At 42.8% G+C, this 12,423-nt stretch overlaps 1 protein-coding gene across 1 annotated transcript in view; it reads right to left on the bottom strand.

Annotated features, from left to right (window-relative positions):
- The window catches only part of DNAH7 (dynein axonemal heavy chain 7), a 707,015-nt gene that overhangs the window by 3,294 nt on the left and 691,298 nt on the right, over positions 1–12,423 (bottom strand). Inside the window, exon 60 of the mRNA XM_033944671.1 lies at positions 11,577–11,680. Coding sequence (XP_033800562.1) covers positions 11,577–11,680 — 104 coding nt within the window. The remainder of the gene's footprint in view (positions 1–11,576; positions 11,681–12,423) is intronic.

Raw genomic sequence — 12,423 nt, 5'->3', positions numbered from 1 at the left:
TTCTCAGGACTTCCTTTTAAGCAACCTATTCATTTGCCACTCAGACATAGAGCGAAAGCTAATCTCATAACATCCATATGCTTCAAAAATGGTAGTCAGGAAGCTTTCAGTTAAATGGGATATAAATGTGGTTCTTACTCATCTTATGAAGCTTCCCTCCTCCTTCCATTCGTATTTCTACAGATCTGAAGTGTCTAACATGGAAAGTGATTTTGGCATCCGTTCAATGAGTGGGTAAACTTCATGCCCTAGTAGTGGCACACCCTCTTTATTAGCAGAATAATTTCTCCAGACACCCACAAATTCCTGCAATGCACTTATAATGCCCGTGGTGTTCCCAAAACCATATTCTAACCCTCAGCTTGGGATTTACTATTGGTGTGGCTGATTTCATCCTGCTTGTCAACAGAGAAAGTAGACTTGTTTACCTGACGTGAGGGCTATCCATATACAAATTGCAGAAAATCATCAAGTCTGCGTCATCAGTTGCTTTGCCAGAAGCAGTTCCCTTGCTAGCAAAGGCATAAGGTATCAGCAGAGGTTTCCCAGCACTGGTACCCCTGCCCAAATCCAATCCCCCTACCCCAGACTTTGAACTTTTTTCACTTCCTGCCCATCCATGAACTAAAAAATGCACCTCTTCTCAAGTGACGGCCTCTTCAATCTTAGCATCAGAGCACTATAATAATAAAAATAAACATGTTTCCTATAAAGCAGACCAAGAGGAAAGCCAAAATGCTGTCATTAATTGCAAAGGTAAGGAAAAGAAACACAGAGGTCCAGAAGAGGTGCTGTGAGAGAACTTACAGAGATAGATCTTAACTGGTAAGCATTTTGTAAAAGGAGCCCTAACTTTTAACATTCAACTTTCTTCCATTTTTCTGCTTCCTTATCAATCTACTTTGCCATGTCTTCCCCTCCTCTCCATCCATGTGCACCATCTCCCTCTCTACCTTTCCTCTCCATCTTTCTTGCCACAGAGGTTTGACATTTTCTCCTTTCCCTCCCCCCCAAAAAGTATGGGATCCAATACTTTTTTTGTTTCCAGTGTTGCAGTCAAACACGTTGCCTTCAGCGGCCCCAGAAACTTTTTCTCTGCTACAGCTTCCTGTCCCCATTTTAAAATTGCTCTAATATTGGTATAAAACACAGCTACGAAGCACAGTCAGCAACAGTTTAGCTTTTAATTCCCACCTTCCCACCCCGACTTCTACCTATCCCTAGCCTGATCTCTGATTATAAGCCCTTGAACCAATTAGAAGGTTATAAAAGTAATTAGATCTTAGAAATAGACTTCTAGATCCATAGGTTTCCCCTCTGTCAATAACTGCAAAATAAAAACTAAATATTAGCATAGCCTAACATATAACTAGCAATCTTAGGGAATCTAGTATGCATATTCCCATTCTTTAATATCTAGTATGCATATTCCCATTCTTTAATAACTGCATTTGATGCAGTAGACACTTTCTTTTACGCAAAAGAAATAGGAGTACAAGGGGTAGTGTTAAATAGTTCTCATAGAAATAGAACAAATGAAGTCTAGAAGGAAGACAAAAGATCCCAATCATGGAAGGCCAATTGTGGTGATCCCCAAGGCTCACCAGTATCACATGCACTATTCAATGTCTATCTAGGACCACTGGGAAATAACATACTCTTAACCCAGGCTCATGTCTTCTACATGATGATATCTTCTACAAGATGATATCTTCATTCTCTGTATAGCCAAAGGATCCTTCGCTAGCACCCATGAGTACCTGAAAACCACTATTGATGACCTAAGTACATGGACGGTGAATAACTTCCTGAAACTAAACAAATCTAAAACAAAAATATAGTTTGGAGATTATAATTCATTACTGAGCACAGAAGTAGAACTATCCACAGGTGAGAGGCTAAAGATAGAAAATTCCTCCAAAGTACTGGGAGTCACACTAAACTCAAGGTTAAGCTCAAACCTAACCTTCAACATTCATATCACATCTCCAGTGAAAAAATTCTTCTTTAAACAGCTGAGTAGTCCTAACAGAGACCAGCTTCAGGACAGTAGCATAATCTGTCCTAATACCCCACTTGGACTACTGCATCTCACTATATGGGGTCATTACAGAAAAAGAGTGAAAGAGACTCCAACTAAAACAAAACACAGCCACAAGACTAATCCTAAAAAAGAATCAATGCGAAAGGGAAGTCCACTACTGGAACAACTCCATTAGCTACTGATGAACAAGAGAATACATTTCAAAATAGTTTCCAAGTTTGTTCTGTGTTTGATATACTGACCATCATCAAATATCTGGAAAAATAAATTTTTAAAAGAAAAAGGGGTCATTTGCTAAGAAATAAGAAATGACTAACAATACATAGACAGACTTGGTACGAAAGGTACTGGGGTTAAGCTATGTAAAATACATCGAAGTAAAAAAAAATTTTAAAGGAAGTTAAGGGGAGGTAAATAAAGGGTGAAAGGGAGTCGCTTCTTAAAAGTGGATTTCTTTTGTCATTGGTCTTTAGTGGAGTTGTCTGGGGAAAAGGTCCTATCTCATATTTGATAGACATCCCGGAATAGGAATGTTTTGAGTTTGCTCTTAAGTTTATCAAGACAGTCTTCAAATCGAAGGTCAGACGGGAGTGTGTTCCAGAGTGTAGGCATTGTGGCAGAGAATATGGTATTGCGAGTATAATAGAGCTCCTTAATTGGGGGAATAGTCAGCAAATTTTGGTTATAAGGCCAGTGTGTGGGCGTAGGGAATGAGATTTTTATCTAAAAAGGCTGGGGAATGGATGAGTTTAATTTTGAAGGTAAATACGGTAATAGTATCTTGTATGTCATTCGATGAGATACCGGTAGCCAGTGTGCTTCACGGAGTGACGTGGTTGCATTTCTTTGCCTTATGTATGCGTTTGATGGCAGTATTTTGAATTAGTTAGTTAAATTGCAGTCAAAGACAAAAGTTAAATTGCCCCCTTTTGCCTTGCCTGCCTGAAATTACTCTGACCTACAGTTGTGTTGGCTTGTTCGGTTCCTGAGGAGCCGTGTTGAAAGAGGACTGCACTTTAACTTTTGTCTTTGACTGAAAAGAAACTGGACTCTCCTTGTTACTATTTGACTATAGCACCTTTATTCAGCTAAGTAATTGGAGGGACAAGTGACTAATTTTTTTATCTCCTGCTTGGGTCAGTAGGTTTGGCTTTCGGGACATTGCAGGACAGTGGACTTTTTGTCTTCCACCTATACATATTTATTTACTGCACATTGTTTGTACTTTAAACACACAGGAGCATCCAGATTATGGTGTGCGGCCAGCGGGAGTAGTAATTATGCTCGGCATTTGCTGGCTTTTGCTTTTCCAAGCATTAGAGCTTCTTTATTGAGCTGCTCTTTAAAGCTTTCAAACCCACGGTGAGGGTGCTCCTCATTTCAAAAATTTAAATTTGAGGTTTGACTAGGGAGTCAACTTGTCTGCAATGCGCTAGGGCACGCCCAGTTCATATCTTGGTGTCTTTCAAGGATTTATTTTTTCTTGGGGGTTTTGCTGTAGTCTTGTGTGATGCCATGATATAGTGAATTGCAGTAGTCGATGTGCAAAATGATCAAAGAGTGAATCAGAATGTGTATGGAGGAGGGCTCGAGGATGGATGTGATTGAGCAAATTAGTCTCAGTTTATAAAAGCATTTTTGAGTTAATGCGCTGATTTGATCGTGGTAATTTAGATCTTTATCTAGGATGACTCCTAGGATTTTACATATTGGTCCTTTCAAGTTTTCTTTGTTATTGGCTGGGAATAGTATGCCTCTTGATTTTGCGACTTTAAAGATAGTTTATTGTTTCTGAGTCAAGTGCTGATTTTGTCCAATTTGGTATTTTTATCCTGTATTTCAGTAATGATTGTGGGGTTGATGGGATGCAGTAGTTGGATATCATCAGCATAAGTGAAGATGGTAAATCCAATAGATTGGGCTAGAGTCAATAATGGGGCTAACAAGATGTTAAAAAGCAGTGGAGAGAGAATTGAGCCCTGTGGGACTCCATATGTCGAAGATGATCCATTGGAGCTTACTGTAAAGTTCCAGTCAGTAAAGTAGGAGGAGAACCAATGAAGTGGTGATCCTAAGATTCCACTATTTCTGAGACGGTTTAAGAGAAGATCGTGATCGATTGTATCGAATGCTGCTGATAGATCAAGCGATATCAAGAGAGCTGATTTGCAGTGGTCACAGTGGTAATGAATAGTTGTAATGAGACCGAGTAAAGATAATTAAGTGGAATGATGTACACAAAAACCTGTTTGGTTTGGACGGAGGGCGTTTGTTTTTTCATAGAAGTCAGAAAGTTGATTGAATATTATTTTTTCTGTGAGCTTGGCAAAGAATGGCAGATTGGCAGTTGACCAATAGTTGGTGCATTGGTCCTCTTGTAGGTTTGGGGTTTTTTAGTTTAGGGAATACTAGGGCAGATTTCCATGATTTGGGGACAGTATGGGTGGAAAGACTTTTGGATGCCATTTCTAGCAGGATAGGGCCTAATATTGACAAAATGTTTTTTTAGAGTGATTGGTGGCATTGTTTCGATAAGGTTGTTAGAGATGTTCGTATTCTATATGAATTTATTTAACTCGTCCAATGTGGGGAGATGGAATTCAGAGAGAGTACTGAATGAGAGTTGGTTTTCTTGATTAGGAGTATTTCCTAAGTTTGCTCGGATGGTTTGGATTTTTTTTGTCAAAATGGTCTTGCTAGTGCAGTGGTATTCAATCCAGTCCTCAGGAACCACCTGGCCAGTTGGGTTGTCAAAATCTCTGTCATTCATATTCATTGTGGATATCCTGAAAACCGGACTGGCCAGGTGGTCCCCGAGGACTGGGTTGAATATCACTCTGCTAGTTCAGTTGCCGACAGTTTGGTGAAGGGGGTGATGGGGTTTTTTGAGTATGGGGAAGGGGAAAGGGAATGGATGATGGCGTATAGAGTGGACGTGTTGTGGGCATTCATAATATGTTTTGAATAGTATTCTTTTTTTTGCAGTTTGGAGTGGGTTACCTGTTCTTTGTATTGCAGAGTAATCATGGAGCAAGAGCGGCACATTTATGTTCAGAGGAACGGAGTTGGTGTCGGAGAAGAGTTAGTTTTTCTGAGAACCATGGTTTCTTTTGGGGCTGTAGAGATGAAGTTTTTAGTTGGGGAGGGGCTAAGGCAGGGGTGTCCAATGTCGGTCCTCGAGGGCCGCAATCCAGTCGGGTTTTCAGGATTTCCCCAATGAATATGCATGAGATCTATTAGCATACAATGAAAGCAGTGCGTGCAAATAGACCTCATGTATATTCATTGGGGAAATCCTGAAAATCCGACTGGACTGCGGCCCTCGAGGACCGACATTGGACACCCCTGGGCTAAGGTATCGATACATGTATGTGTCATATTGTTCCACAGGTTTGACTGTTCTATTTCTAAATTTGCGAATTCTTTGAGATCCAGATTCAGGGTATTCTGGATTGTGAATAGAGTGATTTTGCTATAGTCTCTGTAATGATAGGTATATGTTGGTGAGATTGAGCGTTGTCAGCAGGTAGTAGGAGATGAAGGGTGATTAATGAATAGTCAGATCCAGGAAGAGGGTAAGATTGCTGAATATATGTGCCAGGGGTGTAGGACCGAATATCATGTCAATGGTGTGACCTGCTATGTATGTGGGGAATGAGATAAGAGGAATTAAGGAAATATCTAAAATTAAGGTTAGAAAATATGAGGTATTAGGGTTGCTTGGTATATTGAAATCCCCAAGGATGATGGGGTTGTGATGGGAAATACAGAAGTCTACGATTGTTGATAGGACTAGCGAGAGCGAGGCTTAGGTGATTGGGAGGTGAAGGTAGAGAAGTTGGAAGTTTAGTGGTGTATGACTGGAAAGCATGAATTGTAAGGTTTCGACTTGAGAATGGTTTTGTAGGGATGAGGTTATGAATTAAGAAAAGTGGAGTGATAGATGACTGCTAAGCCTTCACCCTTCTTATTTGTATGACATTGTGATTTGGATTGGTAATTGTTGGGACAAGCTTGATTAATATAAGCCTCTTCTCCTTCAGCTAGCCAGATTTTGGTTAAACAGAGGATTTGAAGATTATGTTGGAGGATAAGGTCAAGTATGAGAAGGTTTGTTTTTAGAGCAAGAGTTGATAGATGCTGCACTCGTTCATACCATCAAAAAAGTTTTCTCATATAATTCATCAATAGATACACACTTAGAATATAGTGAATAAATATCTGAAGTGCAAAATGCTTTTTGATTTTTGATGACCTCAGTGGCTACACTCCAAAGTGACTTATCTTATACAAAAAGCTTGGGGCTGAAGTCATCAAAAAGTATTTTGCACTTCAGATATTTATTCACTACTAGTGTTTAAGCCCGTTACATTAACGAGTGCTAGAATATATGGCTGGCTGTCTTTCTTTATTTATGTCTCTCTCCCTGCTCCTGTCTCTTTCTTCCTTTCTTTCTTTCTGTCTCTCTCCCTCCTGCAATTTTTCTCTCTCTCTCCCTGGCACCCTTTGTCTGTCTGTCTTTCTTTCTGTCTCTCTCTGGTCCCCTGTCTGTCTTTATTTCTATCTGTCTCTCTCCCTAGCCTCCTTTGTCTGTCTGTATTTCTTTCTGTCTCTCTCCCCCCCCCCCTTTCCTTTGCAGAAGCAGCAGTGATATTTCCCTTCCCCTCCAGATCCCTGTGAAGTAGTAGCAGCATTTTTCCCCACCCACCCCCCATTCCCTTCTCTCCCCCCCCACCACCACTTTCCTTTACAGAAGCAGCAGTGATATTTCCCTTCCCCTCCAGATCCCTGCTGAAGCAGTAGAATCATTTCCCCCACCTCCTATTCCCTTCTCTTACCGTGAGCTGCCCTGCTCCGTTCGGCCCCTCCCCCTTCCCTTCCCGCGTGCTGGCCTGCTGCAGGCTGAAGGTTTTTTTTTTCGGCGGCTCTTCTCACGATCCCCATGGTGGCTGATCCTCCTGTTCAAAGCGGCCTGCTGAGGTTCGCGGCCGGCTGTAACGAACCTCGCAGGCCGCTCTCCAACTCAGTAGCATGTTCCCTCTGACGCGATCGCGTCAGAGGGAACGTGCTACCATGTGGAGAGCGACCTGTGAGGTTCGTTACAGCCGGCCGCGAACCTCAGCAGGCCGCTTTGAACAGGAGCGGTAGCGATTGTTGCGGGAAGGGGGGGAGTCGGCGACGTGCTGTGAACAGGAGCGCCAGCGGCGGCAGGACCATGAGCCCTCCTCCCGCCATCCGCTGCCAGCCGCGGGTTTAAAGTTAGCCGGTCAGGTATTCAGAGCGGCAGGGGGAGGCAACCGGGTAAAGCGCCGTGCCGAGTAGAGGAAGCAAACGCCGTGGCAGGAGAGCAGGGAGTGAGTTTTTCCTTTGCGTTTGTTGGGGGGGGGGGGGTTTGAACAGGAAGTAGAGCAGAGGCGTGAGTGAGCTGTTCAGCTTCCCCTATCTGGGCAAACCGCTCTGGCGAAAATGGAGTGAAGTGCCGCGTGGGGCCGTAGAAAGAGCGGGGCATGCTGCAGTCTTGGCGGCCACGGACATACGGCAGGGGGAAGCAACCTTTTATTCAATGTTTGCCGGGTAAAGCGCCGTGCCGAGTAGAGGAAGCATTGATTGATTTTTTCCCTATGTGGAGAAACCGCCGTGGCAGGAGAGCAGGGAGTGAGTGAGTTTTTCCTATGCGGTTGTTTGGGGGGGGGGGGTTGTGAACAGGAAGTCGAGCAGAGGCGGGAGTGAGCTGTTCAGCTTCCCCTATCTTGGCAAACCGCTCTGGCGAAAATGTAGTGAAGTGTCGCGTGGGGCCGTAGAAAGAGCGGGGCATGCTGCAGTCTTGGCGGCCACGGACATACGGATCACGGAAGCACGCTGATAAGACTGCGCATGCGCCGCCTATGGTTTTATTATATAGATATTCTAAGTTTGTATCTATTGATGAATTATACGAGAGAAAACTTTTTTGGGAGCTCCAAGCTTTTTGTATAAGATAAGTCACTTTCGGCTTTAAGATTTTCAGTAAGAATTTATTTATTTATAAGATAGTAGAAGAATGACCAATGATAAGGCTGGCTAAGGTATAACTCCAGCTTTACATGAAATATGATGCTGGAGTGTAGCCGCTGAGGTCATCAAAAAGTATTTTGCACTTCAGATATTTATTCACTATATTCTAAGTGTGTATCTATTGATGAATTATATGAGAGAAAACTTTTTTGATGGTATGAATGAGTGCAGCATCTATCAACTCTAGTTATTAGCTTCACTCTGAAATAATTTTCCTATATTTTTGAAGGCCAATATAGACTCTGACCTTGTTTTTTTTATAGAACATACATTTAAAAGGCTGATTTTGGGGCCCAGGGAGTGAGTACTGGATTTTTTGGGCATCAGGTGAGATGGGATGATAGGGATGGTTTCTAGACATCTGGGCCGAGGGTAAAGCATGGCTCATGGAAGGGGGGTCGATGGCCCCAAAAGATGGGAATTTCAGTGTCCATAAGATTAGATGTTAGGGGGGAGGCAGGGAAAGGATTTAGTAATTGATGAGAGATGATAAATGAGATGAGTTGTAATAAGAGCAGCAGCATAGTTGGAAAGAATTAGCTGAGCCAGAGATCGCGCTTAGGAGAAACAGAGCTAGGAGGTTGTGCCGAAGACAGCAATGGAAGGTGGCGCATGAAGGATAGCCTGCATAGTTCACAAAGCGATCTTTGGAGAAAACTCTGAGGGACTAACATCTGATATCAAAGTCCCACATTCCTTCTTCAACTTACGCATAACACAACACTACCCCTCCCATCACCTCAAAAAATATGTTTAAGACTATCTGAATACCAAGCTCCCCACATCTGGAACAAACTACCAGTACAACTAAGACAACCCACTACATATCTTGACTTCAGGAAAAACTAAAGACATACCTCTTCTCCCTGTAACCTCTTTCTTATCTTCACCTCTTCCTCCCAACTACCCCACTCTAATAATGTAACTTCCAAATCTGATCTAATTCTACATAGATTCCTTGCAGAGAATTGTATATAAGACACTATTTCATTGTATGACTTGACAAAGAAATCACCAATATCAAGATGCAGATAGCAGTCCAACAGTGAGGTGGGGGCTTTCCAGTTTTATGCACTGTCACATGTTTGACTATTTGCCAGTTGGTGAGATGTCCTATGTATGTACAAGGCAGTCCTTGGATTAAGAACAAGTTCTGTTTTTTAAACCGTTCTTAAATTAAATTTATATGTAACTTGGATCCTGTATAGTATACAGCCTATAAAAACATTAAAGAAACAGTCCTCAAAACAAAGTACTATAGTTTAATTAGAAATAAAAGATAGGTTTACACTTAAATTTTGTTCTTCATCCATCCCACTGTTCCCTCTCCACCACCACATCCAACATTTCTCCCTCATGCATCTGTACCTCAGGCTTCTCTCACCACCATGTCCAATATTTCTTTCTCCCTCCCTATTCCCAATTCACCACTTTCTTCAGTCCCCCATGTGCACCATCTCCCTCTCAAATACCCATGCCCAACAATTGTCCCCACCTCAGCATCTCCCACTCTATTGTTTCATCCTATGTCCCAAGTTCATGCTCCCTCCCTCCTTCCTTTGTGCTTGTGCTACCTCCCTTCTGTGTCCCAATATGACCCTGCCTCTCCTTGTGTCAATGCGCTTCTTCCTCTCTTCCTGCCAAATACAATCTTCCCTTCCATGTCCCAACACTCCCCTCATTGTCTTTCCCTCTGTTCTGCATCCTAAATTCATGCCTCCTGTGGCTGGCTCCCTCCTAGTTTCACTTCTCTTTGCAAAGCCATGGCCAGAGTTGCTGCACACGACTGACCCAGAAGCCTTCCCTCACGTCAGAGGGAAGGCGTCCGGGTCAGCCGTGTGCATGGACCAGCAGCCACGGCTTTGTGAAGAGACGTATGACTGGAAGAGAGCCATCCAGAGGAGGTAAACACCCATGGAAGGCACAAAGGGTCAGGCTGCCGGGTTAGCCGTGAGCCACATGCAGGAACCACGGCTGCGGCTTTGTAAAGATAAATGCGACTGGGAGGTGAGAGCCAGTCATTACCTAAGGTTTAGGAATATTTGAAAATATTCCTTTTTTATATAAATTTGGTTTATCAGGTTATGATTCAAAATGACAGAGCCAGATATAATAGCTTATATTTTTGCTGTTTTTAATTGTTTTATGTTATAACTAGTGTTTAAGCCTGTTACATTAACGGGTGCTAGAATATGTCTTTCTTTTTGTGTGTCTCCCCCCCTCCTACTGTCTATCTTTCTATCTCTCTCTCTCCCGCTGTCTGTCTCTCTCCCTGGCCCCCTTTGTCTTTCTGTCTCTCTCTGGACCGTCTTTCTGTCTCCCTGCCTGCTGTCTTTCTGTTTGTCTGTCTTTTGTTCTCGTGCGCTGCCTGCCTGTCTTTCTGTCTCCATGGCTCCCTTCTGTCCCCCCCCCCCCTCAAAGCAAACCAAGATTGCTCCCTGGCCCCCTTTCCCTCTCCCCCACTTCCCTGTGCAGCAGCAGCATTCCCACACACACACACACACCCCTGTGCAGCAGCAGCATTCCCCTCCCTTTCCCTGTGCAGCAGGCTAGCAGAATTTCTATTCCTCGTTGCGTCGGAAGCCTCTCTGACGTGACGTCAGGGAGGCTTCTGACACAGGTGCAGCTCGTGATAGGAGCCGTGGTGGTGGCAGCGGACTCAAGAATAACGTCAGTAAGGGAACCGGTCAGACCGCGGGCTGCGGCCAAACCTGGGGGACCTGTGTTAGATGGAGGGAGGGGGGGGAGTGGTCGCCGCCTCTGTGGTTAAGGTGCCTCTGCATGCGCAGTTGATGAAGCCAGCGTCGCTGAAGGAGGGCGATGGGGAAACCCTTCTGCGCATGTCTGACAGAATCACGCACCACGGAGTCAGGGATCATGGCGTATGTGCGTATGCACGCTTAGGGTTTTATTATAGAGGATTTTTGGACAAATTAGTCTGACTTCTTGCTATTTTGGTATTCACCCTAAACTGATAAGTTTGTGATGGAACAGAAATCCTGGTATAACATAACATGAAGCAACTTAAAAAGGGAAGGGCCTGGTGGCAGTGTGGGACCCCCCTAAACAGGCTCAAAATAAGTGCAAAAGACTTTTGTGAGCTACAGGAGAGTTTTTGTACATAGGCTCCATTAATGTCATTACCAAGCTATATGGCTGCATTCCCATACTGTCTATGGAGAACCTCTGTTACAAGTAAGCAACACTGATTTCTCTGAATACAAATAAATCAGACATATAACTCCATCTCTGGGGGAAGCTACATCTAGAACATCATGAACTGGAAACCAAGGAACAGCCACTGTGCAGGCATTCCAGAAACAACTGCTTGAATGTAAAGTCATCTGTACTGCAGGGATGTTATTGTAGATGAAGATCAGGGGCAGTGAAAAGATGGGATTTATTAGAGATTTATAGGCACTGCATGATGAAATGATGAATTTTACCTTTACAAATAAGTCACAAAGAATATACTAACCACAGGTACTGTATCATAAAGGATCTTGGGATAAGATTCCCCTAGTTTTTTAGCTTTTCGGTCCCAGCGTGCTCCATCCAGGAACAAACCTCGAATATAGACACCTAAGAATGTTTAGAATAAAACAGAATGTAAATATAAATACCAATAACGATAATCCAAACTATAAAGAATTGGTATTAATGGTGATGATCTGTCCTTAAATAACCCTGGAGGTGATAAAGAAAAATGTGCTTCCCAAGATAAAAGAAATTAAAGAAAACAAGATGAATAAAAGGATCAATCAGTACGGGCCCAGTGCCCTCGTTACAACCATTGGCCCCGGGCAGGTGTTTATGAAGTGACAAGCACTTAGAAATAAATCTAAATAAACTCTGCCCCGTACATCATATTATCCTTATATTGTATGTAATTTGTATACAAAAATATGGATATACGTTACAAGATAATCGGGAGCACAATCATCCCCAGATTAAAGCAAAAGGAGAGAAAATCACCCCAAAGAAAATCTCCCTGAAACCTAATACAAAAAAACACACAAAATGTGAAAATGAAAAAACCAAAATGCAAAAAGTGACAAAAATCGTCAAAAAAAAAAATATATATATATAAATATCAATATAATATCCTCAGTCTCGTCCATCAAACCACAGCGCAGTGAGCCCTGTGCACCTATCACAAATAGTTCGTGAAAATGATAAAAAATAGTGAAAAACAGTGAAAAGTACTTAGCTCAGTAAATCCAAAGCGAGACAAAGTTCAAAGTTCACCAATCATCGCTATTCAATTCCGCTCGTTAATCAGTCCCGCTCGTGTGAGTTCACTCAATAAAGAGTCATAACTGTTG

Source organism: Geotrypetes seraphini, chromosome 5 (assembly GCF_902459505.1).
Source record: "Geotrypetes seraphini chromosome 5, aGeoSer1.1, whole genome shotgun sequence".
Lineage (NCBI taxonomy): Eukaryota > Metazoa > Chordata > Amphibia > Gymnophiona > Dermophiidae > Geotrypetes > Geotrypetes seraphini.
The sequence above is the reverse complement of the archived record's forward strand: the minus strand, read 5'-3'. Positions and strand labels throughout refer to the sequence as shown.